Here is a 21195-nt window from a genome sequence, read left to right as displayed (position 1 = left end):
TGTTACCACCGGCCGACCTCTCCACCTTTCCCTCATTAAAATTCCTTTCTCTCTCTCTCTGGTTTCAGTGTCAGGCCTGAAGACTTGATCGTTTCCAGCACTATCCGAAGCCTTCTGAGGTGGTCTTCAAAGCTTGAGGAGAAGACAACAACGTCATCTAAGTAGACTAGGCAAATCTGCCACTTCAAGCCTGCGAGCACCGTATCCATTACTCGCTGGAACGTCGCTGGGGCAGAGCAGAGGCCGAATGGCATCACCTTGAACTCGAAGAGTCCGTCTGGCGTGATGAACGCAGTCTTCTCGCGATCTCTTTCGTCGACTTCAATTTGCCAGTAGCCGCTCTTCAGGTCCATCGATGAGAAGTACTTAGCGTTGCACAGCCGGTCCAGTGTATCGTCGATGCGGGGCAGGGGGTAGACATCCTTCTTCGTAATGTGTGCAGGCGGCGGTAATCGACGCAAAAGCGAAGGGTGCCGTCTTTCTTTTTCACTAGGACGACCGGTGCTGCCCAGGGGCTCCTCGATGGCTGGATGACGTCGTCACGAAGCATTTCCTTAACTTGCTTGCGGATAGCTTGGCGTTCTAGCGACGATACGCGGTAGGGGCTCTGTCGCAGTGGTCGTGCGTGTTCGTCTGTGACAATGCGGTGCTTGGCAAGCCGGGTTCGTCGCACATTCGATGCTGATGAGAAGCACTCAGTGTACCTTTGAAGAAGACTGCGTATTTGGTCTTGTCTGCTCCGGGGTAATGCCGGGTTGATGTCGAACGTGGGTTGATGGCCTTGGTCAGATAGTTCTGCGGGTTGGTCGGGCAGGGCAAATACGTCTCTGATGTCTGCCAGCTCGTCGAGGAAAGCGATCGTCCTACCTTTGTTTAGATGCCGGTATTCCTCGGTGAAGTTGGTTAGCAACACCTGGGCTTGGCCATTTCGGATTTCGGCAACTCCCCTCGCGACGCCCGATCCTCGATCCAGGAGTAACTGGGTGTTCCCCTCGATAACGCCTTCGGCATTTTCGATGTCTCCAGTACCTATGCCGACGAGAACACTTGATCGGGGCGGCACGCTCAATGCTTCATCGAGGACGTTTAAGGGTTTAAGGAAGGTTGTCGCATAGGTTCTCCCATTTATAGTAACTCTCGCGGTGCAGCGTCCTGACGGCGTAATCAGGTTGCCACCTGCGGTGCGGATCAGCGGGCCATCCCAGGTTGTTGTTACCTTCCTGAGTCGGACAGCGAGTGGGCCACTCATGACAGAGTAGTCAGCTCCCGTGTCGACCAAGGCAGTAACCGCGTGACCGTCGACCGTAACTTCAAGGTCACTTGTTCGCATTCTGGTATTGTACGTTGTCTTCGGTGTCCGATCTCGGCTTCGTCGAGTAGTGAGGCTGCGGTGGGCGTACTGCGACGTTACTTCACTGGGCAGCGGTAAAAGCTTCAAGTCTGGCCGCGTCGTCGTCGGTGTCGTCGTCGTCGTCGGTGTTGTCGTCGTAGTTGAGGCATGGTCTTGAGTACTCGTCGATGGAGGATCTTTGTCATTGCGCTTAGAAGCAACCTCACCTCCAGAGGCTGCTTTATTTAGTTTAACCTTCGGGGGCTGGGGGAGCGTCCACGCACGGCGTAGCCTCGGCTAGGAGACACGAAGCGCGGTGACGATGGCGACGGGGAACGTGATAGGCGGCTGGGCGTTGAGTATTCTTCCCGACGCAAGAACTCTTCGATTTCGACTGGTCGCTGGCCGGGTCGGGGTCGTGGGGCGTCGTACGAGAACCCTCGGATGCCCATTCTCCTGTATGGGCAGTACCGGAGGATGTGACCGGCTTCACCGCAGTGGAAGCATAGTGGGCGGCGCTGGTCGGGAGTTCTCCACTCGTCGCATTTCCTCGGCTGCGCACGTCGCTCGTAGGACGGGCGGGTTGGGGCGAGTGGGCGGCGGTCCAACGCAGCTGGCTGAGGGCGATAGGGGCTTGGGTCCCGTCGTCGACCCTTATAAAAATGGTCTATAGACAGTCTATAGACTTCTTATTGACTTTATTGACTTCCTGTAGATATTGCCTTTTGTCTATTCATAGTCTATAGACCGTCTATAGACAAAAGTCTACTAAAAGTATATGGCCATAAATCTATAGATTGTCTATAGACTGTCTATGGCATTTGTATTGCCTATAGACTTTCGTCTATAGACAGTCTATAGACCTTATAGACAGAAGTCTATAGACACTCTATAGACTGTCTAAAACTTTTTTTGTAAGGGGAGGTGCAGGACGGCGCACAGCTGCGGCGTAAGTCATGGCTGGGGGCTGCGGAGGCTGCGTGGGTGTCGGCGTCACACCCAAGGCCTGTTGAACCTCGTCCCGGATGACGTCAGTGAGCGATGAAAGCTGCGGCTGCGTTCCCGTTGGCAGCAATCGTCGGAGCTCCTCTCGCACAACTTCACGTATAACCTCCCGCAGGTTATCGTTGTTAGCGGTGTCCATGCAGCTTGCTGACAAAAAGCGCTGCTGGCGGTCATACTGGCGGGCTCGGGCGTCAAGAGTTTTCTCCATTGTGGATGCCTCTTCTACGAATTCCGCGACGGTTTTCGGTGGGTTGCGAACGAGGCCGGCAAATAGTTGCTCTTTAACTCCTCGCATAAGCAACTTCACCTTCTCTTCTTCCTTCATGCTCGCGTCGGCACGCCGGAAGAGACGCTTCATTTCCTCAGTGTACACAGCAACGGTCTCGTTTGGGTGTTGTATGCGAAACTGTAGCAGCTGCTGGGCTCTCTCCTTTCGCACGACGTTCGTGAAGGTCTTTAGAAGCTGCTCCTTCAAGGTCTCCCAGTTCGTGAGGTTAGCTTCCTCATTCTCAAACCAGACTTTTGCTGGTCCCTCCAAGGCGAAGAAGACGTACCTAAGTTTCGTGGCATCGTCCCAGTTGTTGAAGATAGCCACATGGTCGAACTGCTGCAGCCATTCTTCGGGGTCGGCGCCAGGCGAAGCGTCGAAGGTTGGTGGCACCCGGGGCTGGTGAAGAATGATTGGAGTCGTCGTTTGGGGCAAGCTCATGGTAGACGTTGTGGCTGGCTTCCGCTTCCGGGTAGGGTCCGGCAGATTCCCGAACTCTGGTGCGTCCCCTTGCAGGCGTCGGCTAGCGCGGTGGACTGGACTCAGGTCCTGCGGTTGATGACTCAGAGGGCTGGCATCCCGGCTTGTAGGGGGTGTCCGGTACATGGAAGGCTACCCCGCACCTCCACCAGATGTCACGTTGTAGTGACGGCAGTCCAGTGGTCAGGAAGACACCAGCCAGTCTTGGAAACGAAGCTCTTTATTTGGGCTGACTTGCGCCCACAAAATAACTGAATCACTCGGCGGCGGCGTAAGCAACAAACGTGCTCGTCGGTCGTCGAACTACGAATGTCCGCCGCTCGCGGCATCGCTCAATTTAAAGCCGGCAAGGAAACTTCCAGATAGCAAGACAAGATCATCTACAGAAATCTGGAAAAACCTAGATGCAGCCTTTCATGGCTGCGATCAATCGAGATTAGTGTGGTCGCTTCTCGCGTCACGAACAAAAGTGATAACAACCCTTTCCTGCAGCCTTGAGCGTGAACGAACAAACACTACAATGATACGTGGCAATATTGTATAAGCTCACAGCTGAGGCGTTCTCGCCTATTCAACAGGCCAGCGGCGAGCAGTTCAATCGGCGAGCGGGAAGCAGCGTCCAACGGTTTGTTGGTAGGCCTCAAATAAAATGGCACATACCCACTACGGGGGAGTGGCGAAGACACAGGTAGACACAGGCGGTGAACTGCTGGATAGAGGAGGTCACAACACTCCATCTTCTTCCTGTCTCCACCTTGCTGCTCCTAGCTCTTCTTCAAGGCCGCAACACTTCCCCCGTCGCAGGCGAAGTCCGCTGGGCGAGTCAGGCATCGGAACGGGGGTGACATACTTTCAGCCGCGCGACATGGGTGAGCTTAATATATAGTGGCTGGCTTGTTGGTTACACATCTTGACAACAACAGCGCGGTCAGTCAGCGCCTGTCTTTGTGTCTGTCTTTCTTGACCGTGTTCCGACCGCGCTGTTGTTGTCACGATGTCAAGAGTTCTGTGCGGGCAGAACGTCTGCCGCTTCTGGCGACGCGCGCAATCCTATAAGTGAGGTCACTGAGGCGCTCCAAGATTACATAGGGACCGGTATAGTTCGCGAGCAGTTTGTGGCTTAAGCCACACTTCCTGAGTGGACGGCAAACCCAATCCAGGGAGGTAGGTGACCTGGCGATGATTGTCATCATAGCGGGCTTTGGAGCGCTCTTGTGAGGCGAGAGTTCTCAGGTGGGCTAGGCGGGCTTCCTCAGCATTGCAGAGGATCTCAGCGATCCCAGGGCCATCGTCGGTGGAGAACGGGAGTATAGTATCCAGGGTGTGTCGTGGAGAGCGGGCATAGAGGAGGAAGAACGGACTGTAGCCCGTAGTTTCGTGTTCAGTGGTGTTGTATGCGTATGGGGATACAGTCCCAGTCTTTGTAGTCAGGGGCAACGTACATGGAGACCATGTTGGTGAGTGTCCGGTTGGTTTGCTCTGTTAAGCCATTAGTTCGCGGATGATAGAGGGTAGAATGTCTAAACTGTGCTGTGCACAATCGAAGGAGTTCTTCAACAACATTGATGGTGAATAGGCGGCCACGGTCGCTGATTACAACCCGCGGGGGCCCATGGCGCAGAATCACAGAATGAAACAAAGACAGAGACCTGAGAAGCAGTAGCCGAAGGGAGAGCAGCTGTCTCACAGTAACGAGTGTGGTAATCTGTACAGATGACAATCCAACGGTTGCAGCCATGGGACTTGGGAAAAGGCCCCAGAGGTCTACCCCGACCTTCTCAAAAGGAGATCTGGGAGGCGTCACTGGGTGAAGAAGACCAGGAGGAGGACCGGTGGAACATTTGTGGCTCGCACACTGTGCACGGCTAGCCACATACTTCTTAGTCGTATCACGCATACGTGGCCAGTAAAAACGTTCTTGTATGCGGTAAAGTGTCCTAGCAGATCTCAGGTGTCCTGAAGTGAGATCATCATGCATGACACGCTAAACAGAGCAGCGCAGGCTGTCAGGCACCACCAGAAGGAAACGGAGACCAGTGGCGGAGTAGACCTTTTTGTAGAGAAATCTATCTTGTACACAATGCACAGGAAGTTTCAGGGGCCCGCAGCGGTAAAGAATGGCGTGCGATGATGGTCCTTCCGTTGTACCTCGTGGAACGTACGGGAATCGGAGAATTTAGGTTCTATGGAAGAGATGTAGTGGTCAAAGTTGTCTTCGTCACATTCCGTCGTAGCAAGCGGCAACCGAGATAGACAGTCCGCGTCATTGTGCCGGCATCCACTCTTGTACTATACGGTGTAATCAAACTCTTGCAAACGCATTGCCCACCGTGCAAGACGGCCAGAGGGGTCACGGAGGTTGATCAGCAAACAGAGGGTAAGGTGGTCGGTAACTACTGTGAAAGGTCGTCCATACAGGTAGGAGCGAAACCGCTGAACGGCAAAAGCTTTACGCTCAGATTTGCTCAGGTAGCGAATGGCGTAAGCAATGAAGTTTCCTTGTCGCCATAACGTTGATTCAGCACGGCACCAATACCAACACCACTATTATCAGTATGCACTTCTATTGGGTCAGAAGGATTGAAATGACGTAGAATTGGATGCGATGTGAGGAGAAACTTGAGCTCGTGAAAAGACGAATCGCACTCAGATGTCCAATCGTAGGGAGCGTCTTTGTGGAGCAGGCACGTGAGCGGGTGAGCGATGTCAGCGAAACGGGGAACAAAGCGGCGAAAATACGAACTAAGTCCGAGGAAGCTGCGAAGTTTCTTTGCAGTCTGAGGTATTGGAAAGGATGCCGCAGCCGCGGTCTTCTGTGGGCCAGGCCGGACGCTTTCACGGTCGACGAGGTGCCCGAGCACCAATGTCTACATTCACCTAACAGACATTTCCTCGAATTAAGCACTAGCCCAGCGTTTCAGGCAGTCCGCGGTGGCTCAGTGGCTATGGTGCTCGGCTGCTGACCCAAAAGACGCGGGTTCGATCCCGGCCGCGGCGGCTAGAATTTCTTTGGAGGAGAAATTCTAGAGGCCCATGTGCTGTGCGATGTCAGTGCACGTTAAAGAACCCCAGGAGGTCGAAATTTCCGGAGCCCTTCACTACGGCGTCTCTCATAGCCTTAGTCGCTTTGGGACGTTAAACCCCACAAAACCAAAACCAAACCAGTCCAGTACAAGGGTGAGGCGTTCTTTGGGCTCATTGTCCGGGAAAAAATGACTCCATCATCGAGGTAGCACATACAAATTTGCCATTTCAAGCCCCGTAGGATCGCGTCCATAAATCGCTCGAAAGTTGCAGGAGCATTGCAGAGCCCCAAAGGCATTACGTTAAATTCAAAAAGAATGCCCGGTGTGATAAAAGCAGTTTTCTCTTTATCCTCTGGATGCATAGGAATCTGCCAATAGCCCGAGCGTAGATCGACGGATAAGAAGTACGATGCAGAGAACAGGCAGTCGATGGCATCATCAATCCGGGGAAGGGAGTAAGCGTCCTTTTATTGCGAAAGCAATACTGCTTGCACTTTCAGCCCATCGCGTAGCGAGGCCGCAGCTGCCAAGCGCGGCCTAACTCCAGTTCCTGCCACGCGCGGCGCGCTTAGCGGTCTGACGTCACAGCTGCTAAAGCGGGGCTCCAATTTGCGCCGTCGCGTAGCGAGGCCGCAGCTACCAAGCGCGGCCTAACTCCCGCTCCTGCCGTGCGCGGCGCGCTTAGCGGTCGGTTTGGGTGTCCACCGAGATGACAGAGAATTACTGCGCCATTTTCTTTCCTCAAAAAGCGGTGCGTTCAAAGGGCAAGGCATGGCGCAGTAATTCTCTGTCATCTCGGTGGACACCCGAACCACAGGAAGGGAGGAACGCCCCCACCCGTTCGGCGCGATGCCTTGCCCTTTGAACGCAACGCTTTTTGTGGAAAGGAAATTCTCTGTCATATCGGTGGACCCCCGAACCGCACCGTACAAGAAGGGACGAAGTGGGAGTGAAAGAAGAGGGAAGCTTCTAAACAATCATCCGTTAGCGTCAGCCGCTCGTTTTGGCGACCGAGGCACGCATAAATCTCCCAGCACGTGGGGGCCCTCGTGTGGTGAGTATATGCCATGTAAAACAAATGGGCAAAACTTTCATAAATAGGCTTTACTAAGAGCACTACCAAGACACACCACCAGGCAAACCAGACGCAGCCAGGGCTATTGCTTTCTCAACTTACCGGGCTTAACTAAGCTAAGCCTCTGCCAAATGTTTTGCTACAGCATTCAGGCGGCGATAGTCCACGCAAAAGCGCCATGTGCCATCTTTCTTCTTGACCAGAATGACAGCTAGGGGTGGCCCAATGACTGTAGGACTCTTGTATAATATTACCGCAAAACAGCGCTGACGGACGGGACGGAAGAAGAAGAGACAGACACATGCGCTGATGTCTGTCGGAGGTGTCTGTCTCTTCTTCCGTCCCGTCCGTCAGCGCTGTTTTGCCGTACCATTCAACTTGAACCAACCAACCCGACTCAGCCCGACTCAGCCCGACTCAGCCCTCTCCTCTTGTATAACACAATTTTGCAACATATGCCGAACTTGTTCATTTATGACCTGGCGTTTCGTTGGGGACACTGTGTACGGCTTCTGTCGAATAGGGTGTGAGTAACCGGTGTCAGTCCTATGCCGTGTGTGACACGGGAATGCTACGCGAACCGCTGGGCGCCCAAAAGTCAAAGATGGACGAGTATTTGACCAGCAAGGCTTCCAAGGCATCACGCTCGGCACTGTTCAGAGATTCGCTAATCATCCGACACAGTTGTCAGTAGCTGAAGTAGCAGTAATTGTGTCTGGTGCGTCAGCAACCAAAGCCACCCAAGCAGGGCCATTTTCATTACACGTGGCGATCTTCATGTGAACAGGCATGGTTGCGAAGAACAGTTTATGGCCCACAATTGTGCCACGCCCTGGAACACTGACACCAGGCAACGCGGAACTAGAATTAGTTTCTTGGTGCGGTTAAAATAGAGAGGCGCCACTGTGGCATCGAAGGTACCGGAAGAACGGCTGGGGTATGAAACTGGGACGCACATTATAAAAAGCAGGGGCACACTGGTAACCTCGGATACGCAAAACACATCTCGAGCCGGCGTCTCCTCGAACAATCCAGATGGAAGAGAACCGTCAACGCACGCTGGCTATCCTGGTCACCTTCAGATTTCAGTATCGGAAAGTTTACTCAGGAAGCTAGACACTCAGCGCATCCCTGTTCGCATGTGCCCTTAGAAAGACAGAGGAAAAAGATGCAGTTGTCCCACACTTGCATACCATCTCTCACAATTTTAAGCGCATTGCAAATCGGATAGATGTGTCAGTTGTTTTTTCTGCCCCTGAAAAGTTAAACAGCCTATGCAAGGTAAACAAAGTTGGTTGTCTTGTCCTTTGTCCAAAGAATGCACAAAGAAACATCAAATTTCGTTTGTAGAATGCAAGGTAGGCGTGGTGTACCAGATACCGCTCTCATGTGGACGACAGTATGTCGGTCAAACTGTTCGCTGCCTGAATGATCGCCTCCGTGAGCATAATCGCAATGTAAGCAATAAGAACGAATATGATGGAGAACTTGTGAAACATTGCAACGCTTGTGTTAGGTGCGAGCCGCTACTAGACAAGTGTTTTTTAGTTGGGAAAAGTAAGGACAAGTGCACTCGGGAAATTATTGAAGCAGAAAAGATAGACAGATTAGGAAGTGCCTGTGTAAGCACTCCTTCTGTCGAACTCTCAAAAAAAGAAATTCCTTACCTACGCTCGCAGTGAATTCGCGCATGCATTTTGATGACACGGGAAAAATGCATGTATAAATTCTTGTGCTTTTGTCTCTAATAAAGTTGTTGGAAGTTAGCGCTGTGTGTCTACTCGTTCTTGGTCCCTTGTCCTGTTCGCGCTATTGCTCCGAAGTCAACGCAGAGTTCCCCAGAGCGACAGTCGACAGTTGCTCAATACCTAGGATAACATCATGCGTACATCTCGGAAGCACTGCAAACCTCGCTGTCAAAGCCGTTCCCTCGAGGTACACAACAGCACTGCATATCCCCAAGAGGGCACAACAACCCTCCGCCCTCGCCATGAAAGTTAACATAGCGGTCCCAACGAAATATAACTTTGCGGCCTAGCTGGTTCATGGACAACAAACTAATAATTGATATAGTTGCACCAGTATTCACTTAGGCCACTGTGGGCTCATTATCCACAAGCACATGAACCGTGTTTTTCAACATAACAACTGAGGGAGGAATTTCTATCCGCAGCACACAATCTCCAGCGGCCGCGCTCACTACTTTCCCGGCGAAGGCGATGGGGAGCTTACGAGAAGGAAGGCGGTGAATTTGTGCCCGTAACAATATTGCCACGTATCATTGCAGTGTTTGTTCGTTCACGCTCAAGGCAGCAGCAAAGGGTCGTTATCACTTTTGTTCGTGACGCGAGAAGCGACCAGACTAACCCCGATTGTTCGCAGCCATGAAAGGCTGCATCTAGGTTTTTCCGGATTACAGTAGATGATCTTGACCTGTTATCTGGAAGTTTCCTTGCCGGCTTTAAATTGAGCGATGCCGCGAGCGGCGGGCATTCGTAGTTCGACGATTGACGAGCACGCTTGTTGCTTACGCCGTCACCGAGTGATTCAGTTCTTTAGCGGGCGCAAGTCAGCCCTAATAAAGAGCTTCGTTTGCAAGTATTTCTCGTGTCTTCCTGACCGCTGGACTGCCGTCACTACAACGTGACAATATCTTTTAGATTAGTTACTCTATCTTTTACATCCAATGTGCCCCGTATGTCCCACAAATCCTCTTGAATAACGCTGTCCTAGGCTCCCTTCACATCCACAAATACTATCCATTGGGCCCTGTGCCCCTTTTCAGCCATCTGGATACACTGCTTCAATGACAAGAGAGTGTCATCCAACCCGATTTGTTTACGGAACCGATCGTGTAACTCCCATAGCAACCCCCTTGTTCTTCACCAATGCCTGCACCTTTGCAGGGCGGCGATGCCTTTGCATCACCGCCCTGTAAACCACTGTCATCGCTGTTATGAGACGGTAGCTGTTTGTAAGCTTTGGCCTAATTCCCCTTATGCGGTATATCATGCACATACTGCATAGTTTCCATTAATTCTCATTTCGCTCATTGCCTCTCATTGTTTGCTTAGATATCGGCCTCAATTTCTTTGTTAACATAATCGGAATACCATCTGGTCTTATCGACGTGCTACTAGGAACCTTCTTTCTCTGCCCTTTCCCACTCTCTTTGTCCAAGCGAAAAAATTGCTTTGACCGGTACGTCCTCCTTCGATAATTTATGCGCAACATTTCCTCGTTGTTTTTTTTTTTTCTTTCATGCTTATTTCTATATATTCCGTTGTACCATCCCCTTCTAGCCGAACACCTGATCTGTAACTAAGTTCTAGCCTAGTCTTATTGCTCACGAGTGTTCAGACGTTTCGAAAGTTTGTTAGCTGCTTTTCTATCCTTTTCATTTACTTTTGACGTCAACATGGTCCCTTTTCTTCCAATTTTCTCATTGATCAAATAGGATGCTTCCCTTACACACTTTATGAAGCTAACGAATTTTCTGTCTACCTCGGCTTCTGGTTACCCCCTTTGCTAGGAACACCTGTGTTCCCTGGACGCTTCCTGACGTTTCTCTATGGCTTATTGAGCTCCTCGTCCCACCAACTCTTGGGTTCGCGTCTTCTTTTCCCTTCTGGTCTGACTTGCACCTTAGTCACTGTGGCTCAAGTAATTGAGTTAATTTTGAATACCTACATTCTGTTTCCTCAGAAATTACTCCTCCACGGGATTTAGCCCGTGCTGACTCGTTTCCACATGCGTGCTGCTGTGTATCTGGAACGGGTGCTTGTTATCGACGGGGTTGAGGCACGCTGGTTCCGGCACCCTTGTTGTCCCACTCTTGCCACAAAAAAGCCGGTTGGGCTCGCTTGTCTCCGCGCGTAAGGTATTACTTCACTTTGGCGTGACATCTTTGGAGCGGCCTGGTGTCGTGCTCTTGTCGCTGTCGCCCACGGCGACGCGGCCCCGCCGCTCTTCCCAAGCCTGCCTTGCTCGCATCCGGGTGGATGCTGACGGTCTGCAGGGAGTGTCACTTTTGTTGCGAAAGCAACACTCCGACAGCTAAAGCGAGACCTCGGGTGGCCGCCGTCGCGCCGTAGCTACGCTGACCCTCTTTCAATTGGTCGAAATGGTCGTGACGGCACAGTGCGCGAATTTCAAACGGGGCCAATTGTACTTTGGCTAGTAAACATGCGACCAATTAAAGGGATCGTATAGTGTTGATCCAAGTAAGTGGGATTGAGTTTAGTTAATTGCTTAATTATCCAATTACCCTAGTTAACCTTTCTAGACAGACCAGATAAATAAATAAAACAGAGTACGAAATTAGTCGAGTTGGGAAATCGAACCAGGTTCCCCGGAGTGCGAGACGAGCCCGCTAACCACTCCGCCATACCAGCTCGATGGTTCGGACCGAACAAAGGCGCGTCTAGTGAATACCGTGTCTTCGTTCACTCCCATCTTCCTCCCTTCCCGTTACGGCGAGGTTCAGGTGTCCACCGAGATATGCGAGACAGATGCATTTCCTTTCCTCAAAAAACAATTTACCGACGAGCAAGGCGCAGAGCCCAACGGGCGATGGCATTCTGTGGCCTCCCTGGCAGCCTTGCAAGACGCTGTCGCGTTCCACTCTTAGAGGCGCAGCTTAACACCTTAACCACACATACGTGACACAAGCAGCAGCTTGTGTCAGCACCGCGCTGCAGCACCGCACTTTAGGTCAGCAAACTGCCCCCTGAATTTTTTTTTAAAACAGGTTATAAATTTGGGGCTGAAATTACGCGAGGGCGCAAATCATGCCAGTAAATAGGTAATTTTTTGACGCCCCTTCGAAAACCAATAGGCACTCGCAAAAATTTTCCAAAACCCTTTCTTGCTCTACCGGCAGGACCTCACGGCCATTTCCTTCAGGAGGGCCTCGATAGCAGTCGAACAAAATGAACGGTGGAAAACCTGCTTTCATGCGGCCAGCTTGTGATTTGACATTTTTTTCTTTCTTTTATACGTCTATCGGAACAGAACTTCTATTGAGCGATATTCTAAGTTCGACAACGACGAGTGATTGACCTGCTTTTTTGAGCACGCACAAAAAAAGAAAGGAAGCCAGGTATGGAAATTTTCTGTAAACAATGTGCCGTCACATCAATGTGCCCGTTTATCTGCTGTGGGTTCTTCCAATGCTTTATGTTGTTACCTTCAAACTTATTGAAAGAACAAAAAGAGAGCGTTCTTGTATTAGTGTGCCGCTTACCAATGTTTTTCAGTTTCGAAGTCCGATATCTACATTTCTAACCGTTCGATTCCGCCGAGAGTGTACACTGCTTTCCTTCCCCTTCATCTCGTTCTTCTTTTTTATTTATTTATTTCATATACCCTCAGGGCTATTGGCATTAGAGAGGGGAGTGGTTACAGGTGAAAAAAAAACATAATACAATAAACGATATGGGGCTATTATCAAAAAGTTACAGATGTGTCTAATCATACAATGTTAGCTAAGGCGTTCTTGAAAAGTTGGTAATCTTTGATGGTTGCTGTTGGTGCGGGAAGGTGATTCCACTCTGCTGCTGTTCGAGGTAAAAATGACTGAAAGAAAGCGTTAGTTCTGCAAAATGGGACACCGACTTTGTAGGCATGATCTAATCTTGATGATAGGTGATGCGGGGAGGAGAGTAATTCACTGCGCAGGTGTGGATGATGAAAGATCTTATGGAATAGGCAGATACGAAACATTTTGCGACGTGAAGCTAAGGATGGCAGATTAAGGCTTGATTTCATTGAAGATATGCTAGCGGTCCTATTATAGTTGGAGAGAATGAAGCGGGCTGCGTTATGTTGGACTATTTCGAGTGAATGAATAAGGTTTTCATGATGAGGGTCCCAGATGGAAGCGGCATATTCTAGTTTTGGACGTATTAATGTCTTGTACAATAGCAGTTTGAGGGATGAAGGAGCTCTGGCGAAGTTGCGGCGGTTCTAACCCAGCATACGATTGGCGTTGTTAACTATGTATGTGATATGTAGAGACCAAGTGAGAGTGGAAGTGATGTGCACACCAAGGTACTTGTATGAGTGTACTCATTCTAAGGGAATATGATTCAGAAAATAAGTGGGGATACTTCTATCAGTCGTGGATACGCGAAGAGATTTACACTTATTGATGTTAAGTTCCATTAGCCATGTCTTACACCACGAAGAAACAACGTTTAAGTCTGATTGAGCCCTCTCTTTCCCTGTCACGTTTTTAAGACTTTATTGCGAGCGACGTCCTGCAGTCAGCGCGTTTTGTTGGATGACGAAGTTTCGTACAGGCTGTGGGGACGCCTTCGTCCCCTGCGTTCGCTTTCCCGCATTGCACACCCCACTGTTGTTAGCCCCCCTCGAAAAGCACTCCTCTCGGTTCGGTTACTTTTAACTAACAGGGGAGGGCGCTCGCGTCGCAGCGACACCAGCGCCACGGATGGCGTTTTGCTGCGCGCGCGCGAGGGATAGCTGCATGGAGGAAGGAAAAAGAGAGGAGAGGCCCTTTCCACACAACACCATGAGAGAAAAATGTGGAGGAAATCACGTGGTTTTTTTCGCGATCGGGAGGCCACCTAGTCCGGGCAGCTTAGCAACGGCGTCGTAGTTGCTGCTTGCAAGCCGGGCGGTAGCAGACGACCGCGGCGTAGCAGTTGCGGTGCGGCGTACTTTTCTCAACTGCTCAAGTTTGTTTTTGATCGTGCGCACAAGCTTACGTTGGCGCCGTTCACTCATATCTCAGGCGGAATTCGCTGCAAAACTCTCGTTGTTTCGTGCATTGATTTCAACGCGCTCGACCACGATCGCACGGGCATTTCGTCAACTGCGTCACTGCTCGGCGCCGTCGGGAGACCACCGCTGCTTACTGAGGAGCACTCGCGCTGTTCGTTCACCAGTGATTCAATACGCCGTGCGCTAGAGAGGTCGTCGGCGTATTGCGCGGACGTTTCGCGTCCTGTGCGTGCAGTGTGCGTGTGCCATTCGCGCTCCCGTTTCCATCGGCAGTGAAACCTCGTTGCTATTAGGCGTGCTCTTGCAACGCTCTAGTGATCGTCACTGGTGTTAGTGTAACTATTTTCGTTTTTCGCGATTGCGCTTGTGTGAGCAGCGGGGGACATGACATGGGTGGAGGGCGATATTTTAAAGGAAGCCGCTGCGCTCGCTTTGCATGCTTGCACGCCCCTGTTATACGCCGCCGGTAAAAATGAAAAGAGGCCCTGCGCTTAAACAATACCTTAGAGATTTTTTTTCTTTAATAAAGGCGAAGGGTTAGTTTTGTTCGCTGCAATATCTACATAAAGATACGAATGCACACAGGATGCCGAGAACTTCATTTGTAAAAAACATTTATTTTCTCACAAAAAACAACTCGCACGAAAAAACGTGGCTATTTACAATTCACATCATATACAACAACACAAAAGCTTCTGCTCTATAACAAAGTCATCAACTGCAAACAAATGACATTTGTCAAAACTTCAACCCCATACATGCAAACCTGCGCTCGGCTGCAGGTCCTTTAAAAAAAGCACTTTTTATTTTCGCAATACATTCATTTGAGGAAAATGCAAAGGATGAAAAAGTAAACTGACGTAAAAAGGTCTGTTAATAATGGGGTGAACTGTGCCTAGAATTAAAAGGAGTGCCATACGCCGTGCGAGGAAGAATAAATGGGCACTCTTATTTTCGTTTCCACATTTACTATATCAATGCAATGTGTGTGTGAGGGGGGGGAGGATGTAGAGCTCAGAAAATTTTGGGGGGATGTTCTTACACCGAAACACCTCCCTGGCTACGCCCCTGACGACTACAACTGGGGCTCACCGATGACGCCGATGTACAACTCGGGGAGGTTAATCAGAAAAAAAAAGTCTTAACTCATATATATATGCACACACATACACATGTGAAAAGGTCACCTGTCAGAGCACATGTACCATGAGCACGAAGAATGAAACGCCAGAAGCAACACTAGCTATATGAGACAGATATACACAAAACTTCACTGACAGCTGTCAGCGGCAATGAAAAATGGCCAAGAAAGTAACAGGCTCGCGGCTAATTTCGAGCGCTGAGCTAAACAAGCAAGTATACTAGTTTCATCGAATGCAGCCTTCAACTTCAGAGTCCCAGGGACGGGCGTTGCCAGAGGGGGGGCCACCGCAGTAATTGAAAGCGAAGGTCACTTCCCGCGCTTGCAAGAGCTGAGATAAGTATTTTTCTCGGCTGCTACTAATTGTGGCCAGGGCCGAGCAGTTGGAGACAGCACGGAGACGACGCAGTACGAAGCAGTAACTGAAAGTAGCCGCCTGTCTCACACGGGTGTTTCCGCTTTGTTAACTTTTCCGCTGACGAACACCGGCATAGGGCGCCCTAAACCGGCCGGCAAGCAGCCAAGCGCCACCAGCGCGGGGATCTGTGCCCATGCGGTAGCACGCTCCTTCGTTGGCTTTGAAACGCGCGCGCAGTAATCGAGGGCGGGACTTACGCGATGACGTCAGCCCGGACAAGACGGCGCCGAGCTGATTTCCGGCTTCACAAAATGTCACGTGACGGCCTCTCTCTCTTTTTCCTTCCTCCATGGATAGCTGGCTCTCTTCTCCCTGGGTCCCGGATAGCAGGCGGACGTTTCCGCGCGCCACTCCGCTCTTCGCCGCGGGCGCCTCTTGGTCGGAACTTGCTCCCGCCGAGCCCGTCCCGTCGGGCCTCGGAGTTTTTCCCTTTGCCCTACCGTGGGCGAACGTTCGCTCGTAGCCGTGCTGGTGAGTCGGACATCCTCGATTCCTCAGTGTATTTTGTTGCTAGCTGGCGTTATTGTTGTTATAGCAATAAATGCCTTGTTTGTGTCAGCCAGTGTGTCGTTCCTTTGTTCCCGCAGAGCAAGGCCCGCCGTGGTCGGCGTGCGCTCGGTACCGTACGCGACCACGGGGTGGGGTAAGCGTGGTTTTGAACTGTGTCAGCCGTGCTTAAACGGGGAATACGTATATATCTCCCCTATTTCAACCCCACAAGGCATGACTTGTTGGAAAAGTGGGAATATTGCTTGTCTTACGCCTTCCTATACACTACGCTGCGTGCCGTACGGCATACGGCTGTGGGCCCTAAAACGTGCTGGCGACTCTCATTCGTACTTTTCTTTCCCAGGAGTCCAACTCTCCGCCACAGGAAAAGATTTGTTAAGTGTACTGAGGGAATTGTGTACAATATTCCGCTCTCTTGTGGCAAGCAGTATATTGGGCAATCTGGTAGGTGCCTAAACGATAGGCTTCGGGAGCACAATAACAACATGAAGACATATACCGGCAGCAATCTAGCTTTGCACTGCAAAGATTGCAAGTGCGTGCCTTTCTTGGATAAATGCTCTGTCGTTGCTAAGAGTAGAGATAAGCTAACTCGCGAAATTGTCGAAGCTGCATAGATTGCTGCCTTACAAGATAACTGCGTTAGTACTCCGTCCATTTCCTTGTCTAAACGAGAGCTGGCCTTCTTGGGTTCGAAACATTGGTGATCTCCCATTTTTTATCGCATCTTTTTTCGATTTATTCTCTTAGGTCAGCGCATGCGCTACTTTTGCTCAGGTTCCGTTCGCTTGGTTGGTTTTGGTTTTCTTCGTCAGTAGGAAGTTAGCGCCTGTGTTGTTGGTGTGTGTTCTCCCCCCTTTTGTCCGTCGTCCTGGTTTTGCGCTACTCTTATGTTATGGATCAATACCGACTTGCCCAAATTTCCACCCTGGTGAAGCGCCTTTATTCATGCTCAAAGCTTGAGCCTTCGTGGCGGAGTGGTAGCGTCTGCGCTTCAAACGCCAAATGCCCTGGTTCGATTCCCAGCCTCGACGCAGTTCCTTTTTAAGTAGTGTCGCCCAAACGCGGAAAGATCTGCCGAAAGGGTTCCCGACATGGCTGCTAACGACAGTACGAGGCATTAAAGGCTTTCGCCTTAAATCATTTCCGGAAGTTAGTGCAGAGATCCTGTCGTGATGTGCTGCATGGTATGTCATGATGCAAGTGGGCAGTCGGAAAGAATGAAAAAGAAGCGTCCTTCTCATCAAGGAAGCAAACACACAGCATTCCCACCTCTCAGCTAGTCGCACTGGAGAGGGGAGCCGGCGGGGCTGCGGCGTCACCAGCGGTCGTCACTGCGCGAAGAGTAGCTGCGCGACCTGGAACCGGAGCTGTCGTCGTCGGTCACGGTGACCACATCGATGTCGGTGACCCTGCTGATGTGCTCGCCCGGAATGTCCTCGAACGAGGAGCCCGACGTGTAGCTGCCGGCTGGGCTCAGCTCGTACCCTTCTTCCGCCCCGAGGTCCGCCAGTGGTCTCAGCGCCTGGTGGAGCTGGGAGCCCCCTGGAGGAGGTGGAGTGCGCATCCATCATTTCACTTCTTTTGTTGTTACTTGGAGGGCCTGGCGGCATTTCATAAGAGGAGGACAGTTTGCTGTGCAGTGGCAAACTGCGGATAAAATGCATCTGATATATATATAGGTTATGGAAGCATAGAGTGCTTGACTGCTTAAAATGGTATATTTGGCCTGACAGTGTAAAGCGGCACCCATTGCCCCACCGACCGCCTACCGGGGGAGGTGTGGGGGAGATGCCTTGTTCTTTTCAATAATAAAAGTTTTCACTAGTACTGCGCGGTTTAGGAATGTGATGACGAGCTCACACGTAAACGGCATATATTGCTACTCAAACAAAATCTCCTAGGTGGTATTCGGTGGATTGTTTGAATGTGTTGGCATATCAGAGCTTGACACCATAAAGCTCGTTATATTCAAGGTCAGCACACGAAGGTTCGCTATATTCCACCACGTGGCATACTTAGGTTCGTAAATCCGAGATTAGCGCACACATCATCATCAACCTGACTGCGTCCGCTCCAGGACAAATGCCTCTCCCATATCTCTCCAATAAACCCTGTCCTGTGCCAGCTGAGGCCACCTTATCCCCGCAGTCACCTTTATCTCATCGGGCCACCTACCTTTCTTCTCTTGGTATTCAGCCGTTGCCCCTAACGACCATCGGCTATCTTACCTTCTCATTGCATGCCCTGCCCAAGCCCATTTCTTCTTGATTTGTGCTAGGATATTGCCACCGTCCGACCAATCAGTGGCGCTGTACCGCGGCCGAACTGTTTAAGCAGGGACTTGCCAAGCCTTGGGCATTCGAGGTGATCGAAGATCGTCTTCTTCCTCGCTCGAGCTGCCTGCTGCCTGGCACGCCCACCTCGTCTAATTAGAACCTGGGCTATTTCTTCACCCGTTTGTCGGTGACATATTTGGTGGAGGTGCGGGGTGACGTCCCATGTACTCGGATTGCGAGGACACTCTCGACACCTGTTCTCCACGCGTGGACACAACACCCGTCCACAAAGCGAGCCGCCGTCTGCGAGGCCTACAACCGGAGTTCAGCCAACTGACAGCGCCGGTAAGGGCGGTAAGAGCAATGACCTCAACCGTGGCTAACCAGACGACTCAGCATTCCGGGAATGCCCCGCCATTCGTCCTTCACGCACCTCGGTCGCCGCCACCGTTCCACGGGGACAGGTTCGAGGACGTAGAAGACTGGTTGGCCAGCTTTGACCGAGTGGCGGGCTTCAACGAATGGGACGGCGAGCGCAAATTGCGCAATGTCTACTTTGCGCTGCAGGACTCAGCCAAAACATGGTTTGAAAATCACGAAGCCTCCTTTACCACCTGGGAAGTGTTTCGTCGAGAACTCCTAGGGACGTTTACCACCAACGAAAGAAAAGAAAAGGCTGAAATCGCTCTGCACTCGAGGTCCCAGCAGTCTAACATGACGCGTCTGTTCAATCGGGCCGACCCTGCTATGCCAGAGGCGAAGAAGGTGCGCCACTTAATGCGCGGCGTAAAAGAACAGCTATTTGCCGGACTTGTCCGTGACCCGCCAAGAACAGTGGCCGACTTCACAAGGGAGGCAACGAGTATCGAGCGCTCTCTGCAGGAACGGGGCGCGCACTACGGACGTGAGGCTACTGTAGCAGCCGCTTCTCAGTACACGCCTACGTCGCTGCCCGCCGAGGAGCTTCGGGAGCTTGTAAGAAGCGTTGTGCGCGAGGAATTGGCGAAACTTCGCTTGGAAGCTCCACAGGCCAGTGTCGCTGCCGTAACGGACGTAGTCCGTGACGAAATCCGACGAGCTGTGCAGCCGCCCCCAGCTCCACACCCGGCGCCCTCTGTTATGACGTACAGCGAGGCACTACGAAGTCCTGGGCCAGCGATGCAAGCCTTTTCCCCCGTCGTTTCCATGCCAGTGCCATCACTGCAGTACCCGAGCGCAGCAGTACCATCTGTGCCGCAGGAGTACAGGCCCCGCATGAGCAAAGCGCACGTGTGGCGTACGCCAAACAATCGGCCGCTCTGTTACCACTGCGGGGAGCCCGGCCATATCCTCCGCCACTGCCCCTACCGCAGAATGGGTTTAAGAGGGTTTTCACCTGACGCACCTCGACCGCGCTACGGTGAAAGACCACGGGATATCGAGCTGTACCTGGCTGATAACGTGCGGTCCTCGACCCCGCAGCGGCGCCAGTCCAGATCGCCATCCCCAAGGCGGTTCTCTTCGCCCGGCCGCCCATCGACCTCTGGCCAGTTCAGAGGTGCGTCCCCTCGTCGGGAAAACTGAAGACGGCGTCCTCCGGGGGTAGGGCCGCCGCTACTGGACCGTGTCAAGAGCCTCCATTCGAAGATTCGCCGCGACGCTCCGACCGACGACGACCTGACCCGGCGACCTCAACGACGCGCTGCGACCGACTGGTTTCTGCCGGAATTCCGGTATCCGCTGACAACCACGACGTTACTGCACTGGTGGATACCAGCGCCGATTTTTCTGTAATGAGCAGTCGGTTAGCCACGGCCCTGAGGAAGGTACTGACCCCTTGGTCTGGGCCGCAGATCCGGACAGCAGGTGGCCACGTCGTAACTCCGATCGGTGTCTGCACTTCGCGAATCCAGATCCGCGGAGTTACTTTCCCTGGTTGCTTTGCTGTGTTACCCGAGTGCTCCAAGGACCTCATACTCGGTTTAGATTTTCTTCAAGAGTACGGTGCCGTTATCTATCTAAAGGAGCTCATCGTGTCGTTTTCCACCCAAGGCCCTGTCGACGACGATACCGCGCCACGCAGGGCTAAGCTATGCGTCTGTGCCGACCAGGTAGTAATCCCGTCAAGAGCCAGCATGTTTGTTACCGTAGAGTGCGATAACAGCCCCAGCACTCGTGGCATCGCTGAAACCAACATCTCGCTGCTCCTTGGTCGGCAAGTCTGTGTTGCTCGCGGAATTATTGAATTGAACAGTGGGCGAACCGAACTTCTGGTGACCAATTTTGGTTCTGAACCTCAGTGTTTGCCTGGCAAAACAGCTATTGCGTATTTCGAAGAACTTTGTGAATTCGCGGGACAGCACGCGTTGTCCGAAATCCCGGCATGAGTGGAGGCACCGACCACTCCCATAAAGACCGACGTCAACCCGAACCTCCCGTCTCATCAGAAACGCTGCCTGGAGAGCATTATCGACTCTTTCCGCGACTGTTTTGCCTCGACCTCTAAAGTTAGGCTGACTCCGCTCACAAAGCATCGCATTATTGTTGACGCAAACCAGCGACCGTTATACCAGCCGCCTTATCGGGTCTCTTCGAAGGAACGTGACTCTATTCGCCGACAAGTTCAAGAAATGCTCCAGGACGACGTGATACAGCCGTCGACGAGCCCGTGGGCATCGCCTGTTGTTCTTGTGGCGAAAAAGGATGGCACCCTACGGTTCTGTGTTGATTACAGGCGTCTCAACAAAGTCACCAAAAAGGACGTTTATCCTCTGCCGCGGATTGATGACTCCCTGGACAGGCTACGCCACGCCACGTATTTCTCGTCACTAGATTTACGTAGTGGCTATTGGCAGATCGAGGTGGACGAGCGCGACCGGGAAAAGACCACCTTTATTACACCGGATGGTCTGTACGAATTCCGGGTGCTCCCTTTCGGAC

The 21195-nt window shown here is 51.8% G+C and overlaps 2 protein-coding genes across 2 annotated transcripts in view; one reads left to right on the top strand and one right to left on the bottom strand.

The window, feature by feature from the left end:
* Nucleotides 1-21195, top strand: part of LOC149367496 (uncharacterized) — a 200006-nt gene that overhangs the window by 133776 nt on the left and 45035 nt on the right. The window lies entirely within an intron of this gene.
* The window catches only part of LOC149367494 (uncharacterized), a 99414-nt gene continuing 95244 nt past the window's right edge, over nucleotides 17026-21195 (bottom strand). The window contains exon 5 of the mRNA XM_089555848.1: nucleotides 17026-17542. Within this exon, the coding sequence (XP_089411974.1) occupies nucleotides 17316-17542 (227 nt within the window). The 3' untranslated portion in view covers nucleotides 17026-17315. The remainder of the gene's footprint in view (nucleotides 17543-21195) is intronic.

This window comes from Amblyomma mixtum, chromosome 1 (genome assembly GCF_055824585.1).
Source record: "Amblyomma mixtum isolate Tamu chromosome 1, ASM5582458v1, whole genome shotgun sequence".
Classification (NCBI taxonomy): Eukaryota; Metazoa; Arthropoda; class Arachnida; order Ixodida; family Ixodidae; genus Amblyomma; species Amblyomma mixtum.
This window is presented reverse-complemented; position numbering and strand designations above follow the sequence as displayed.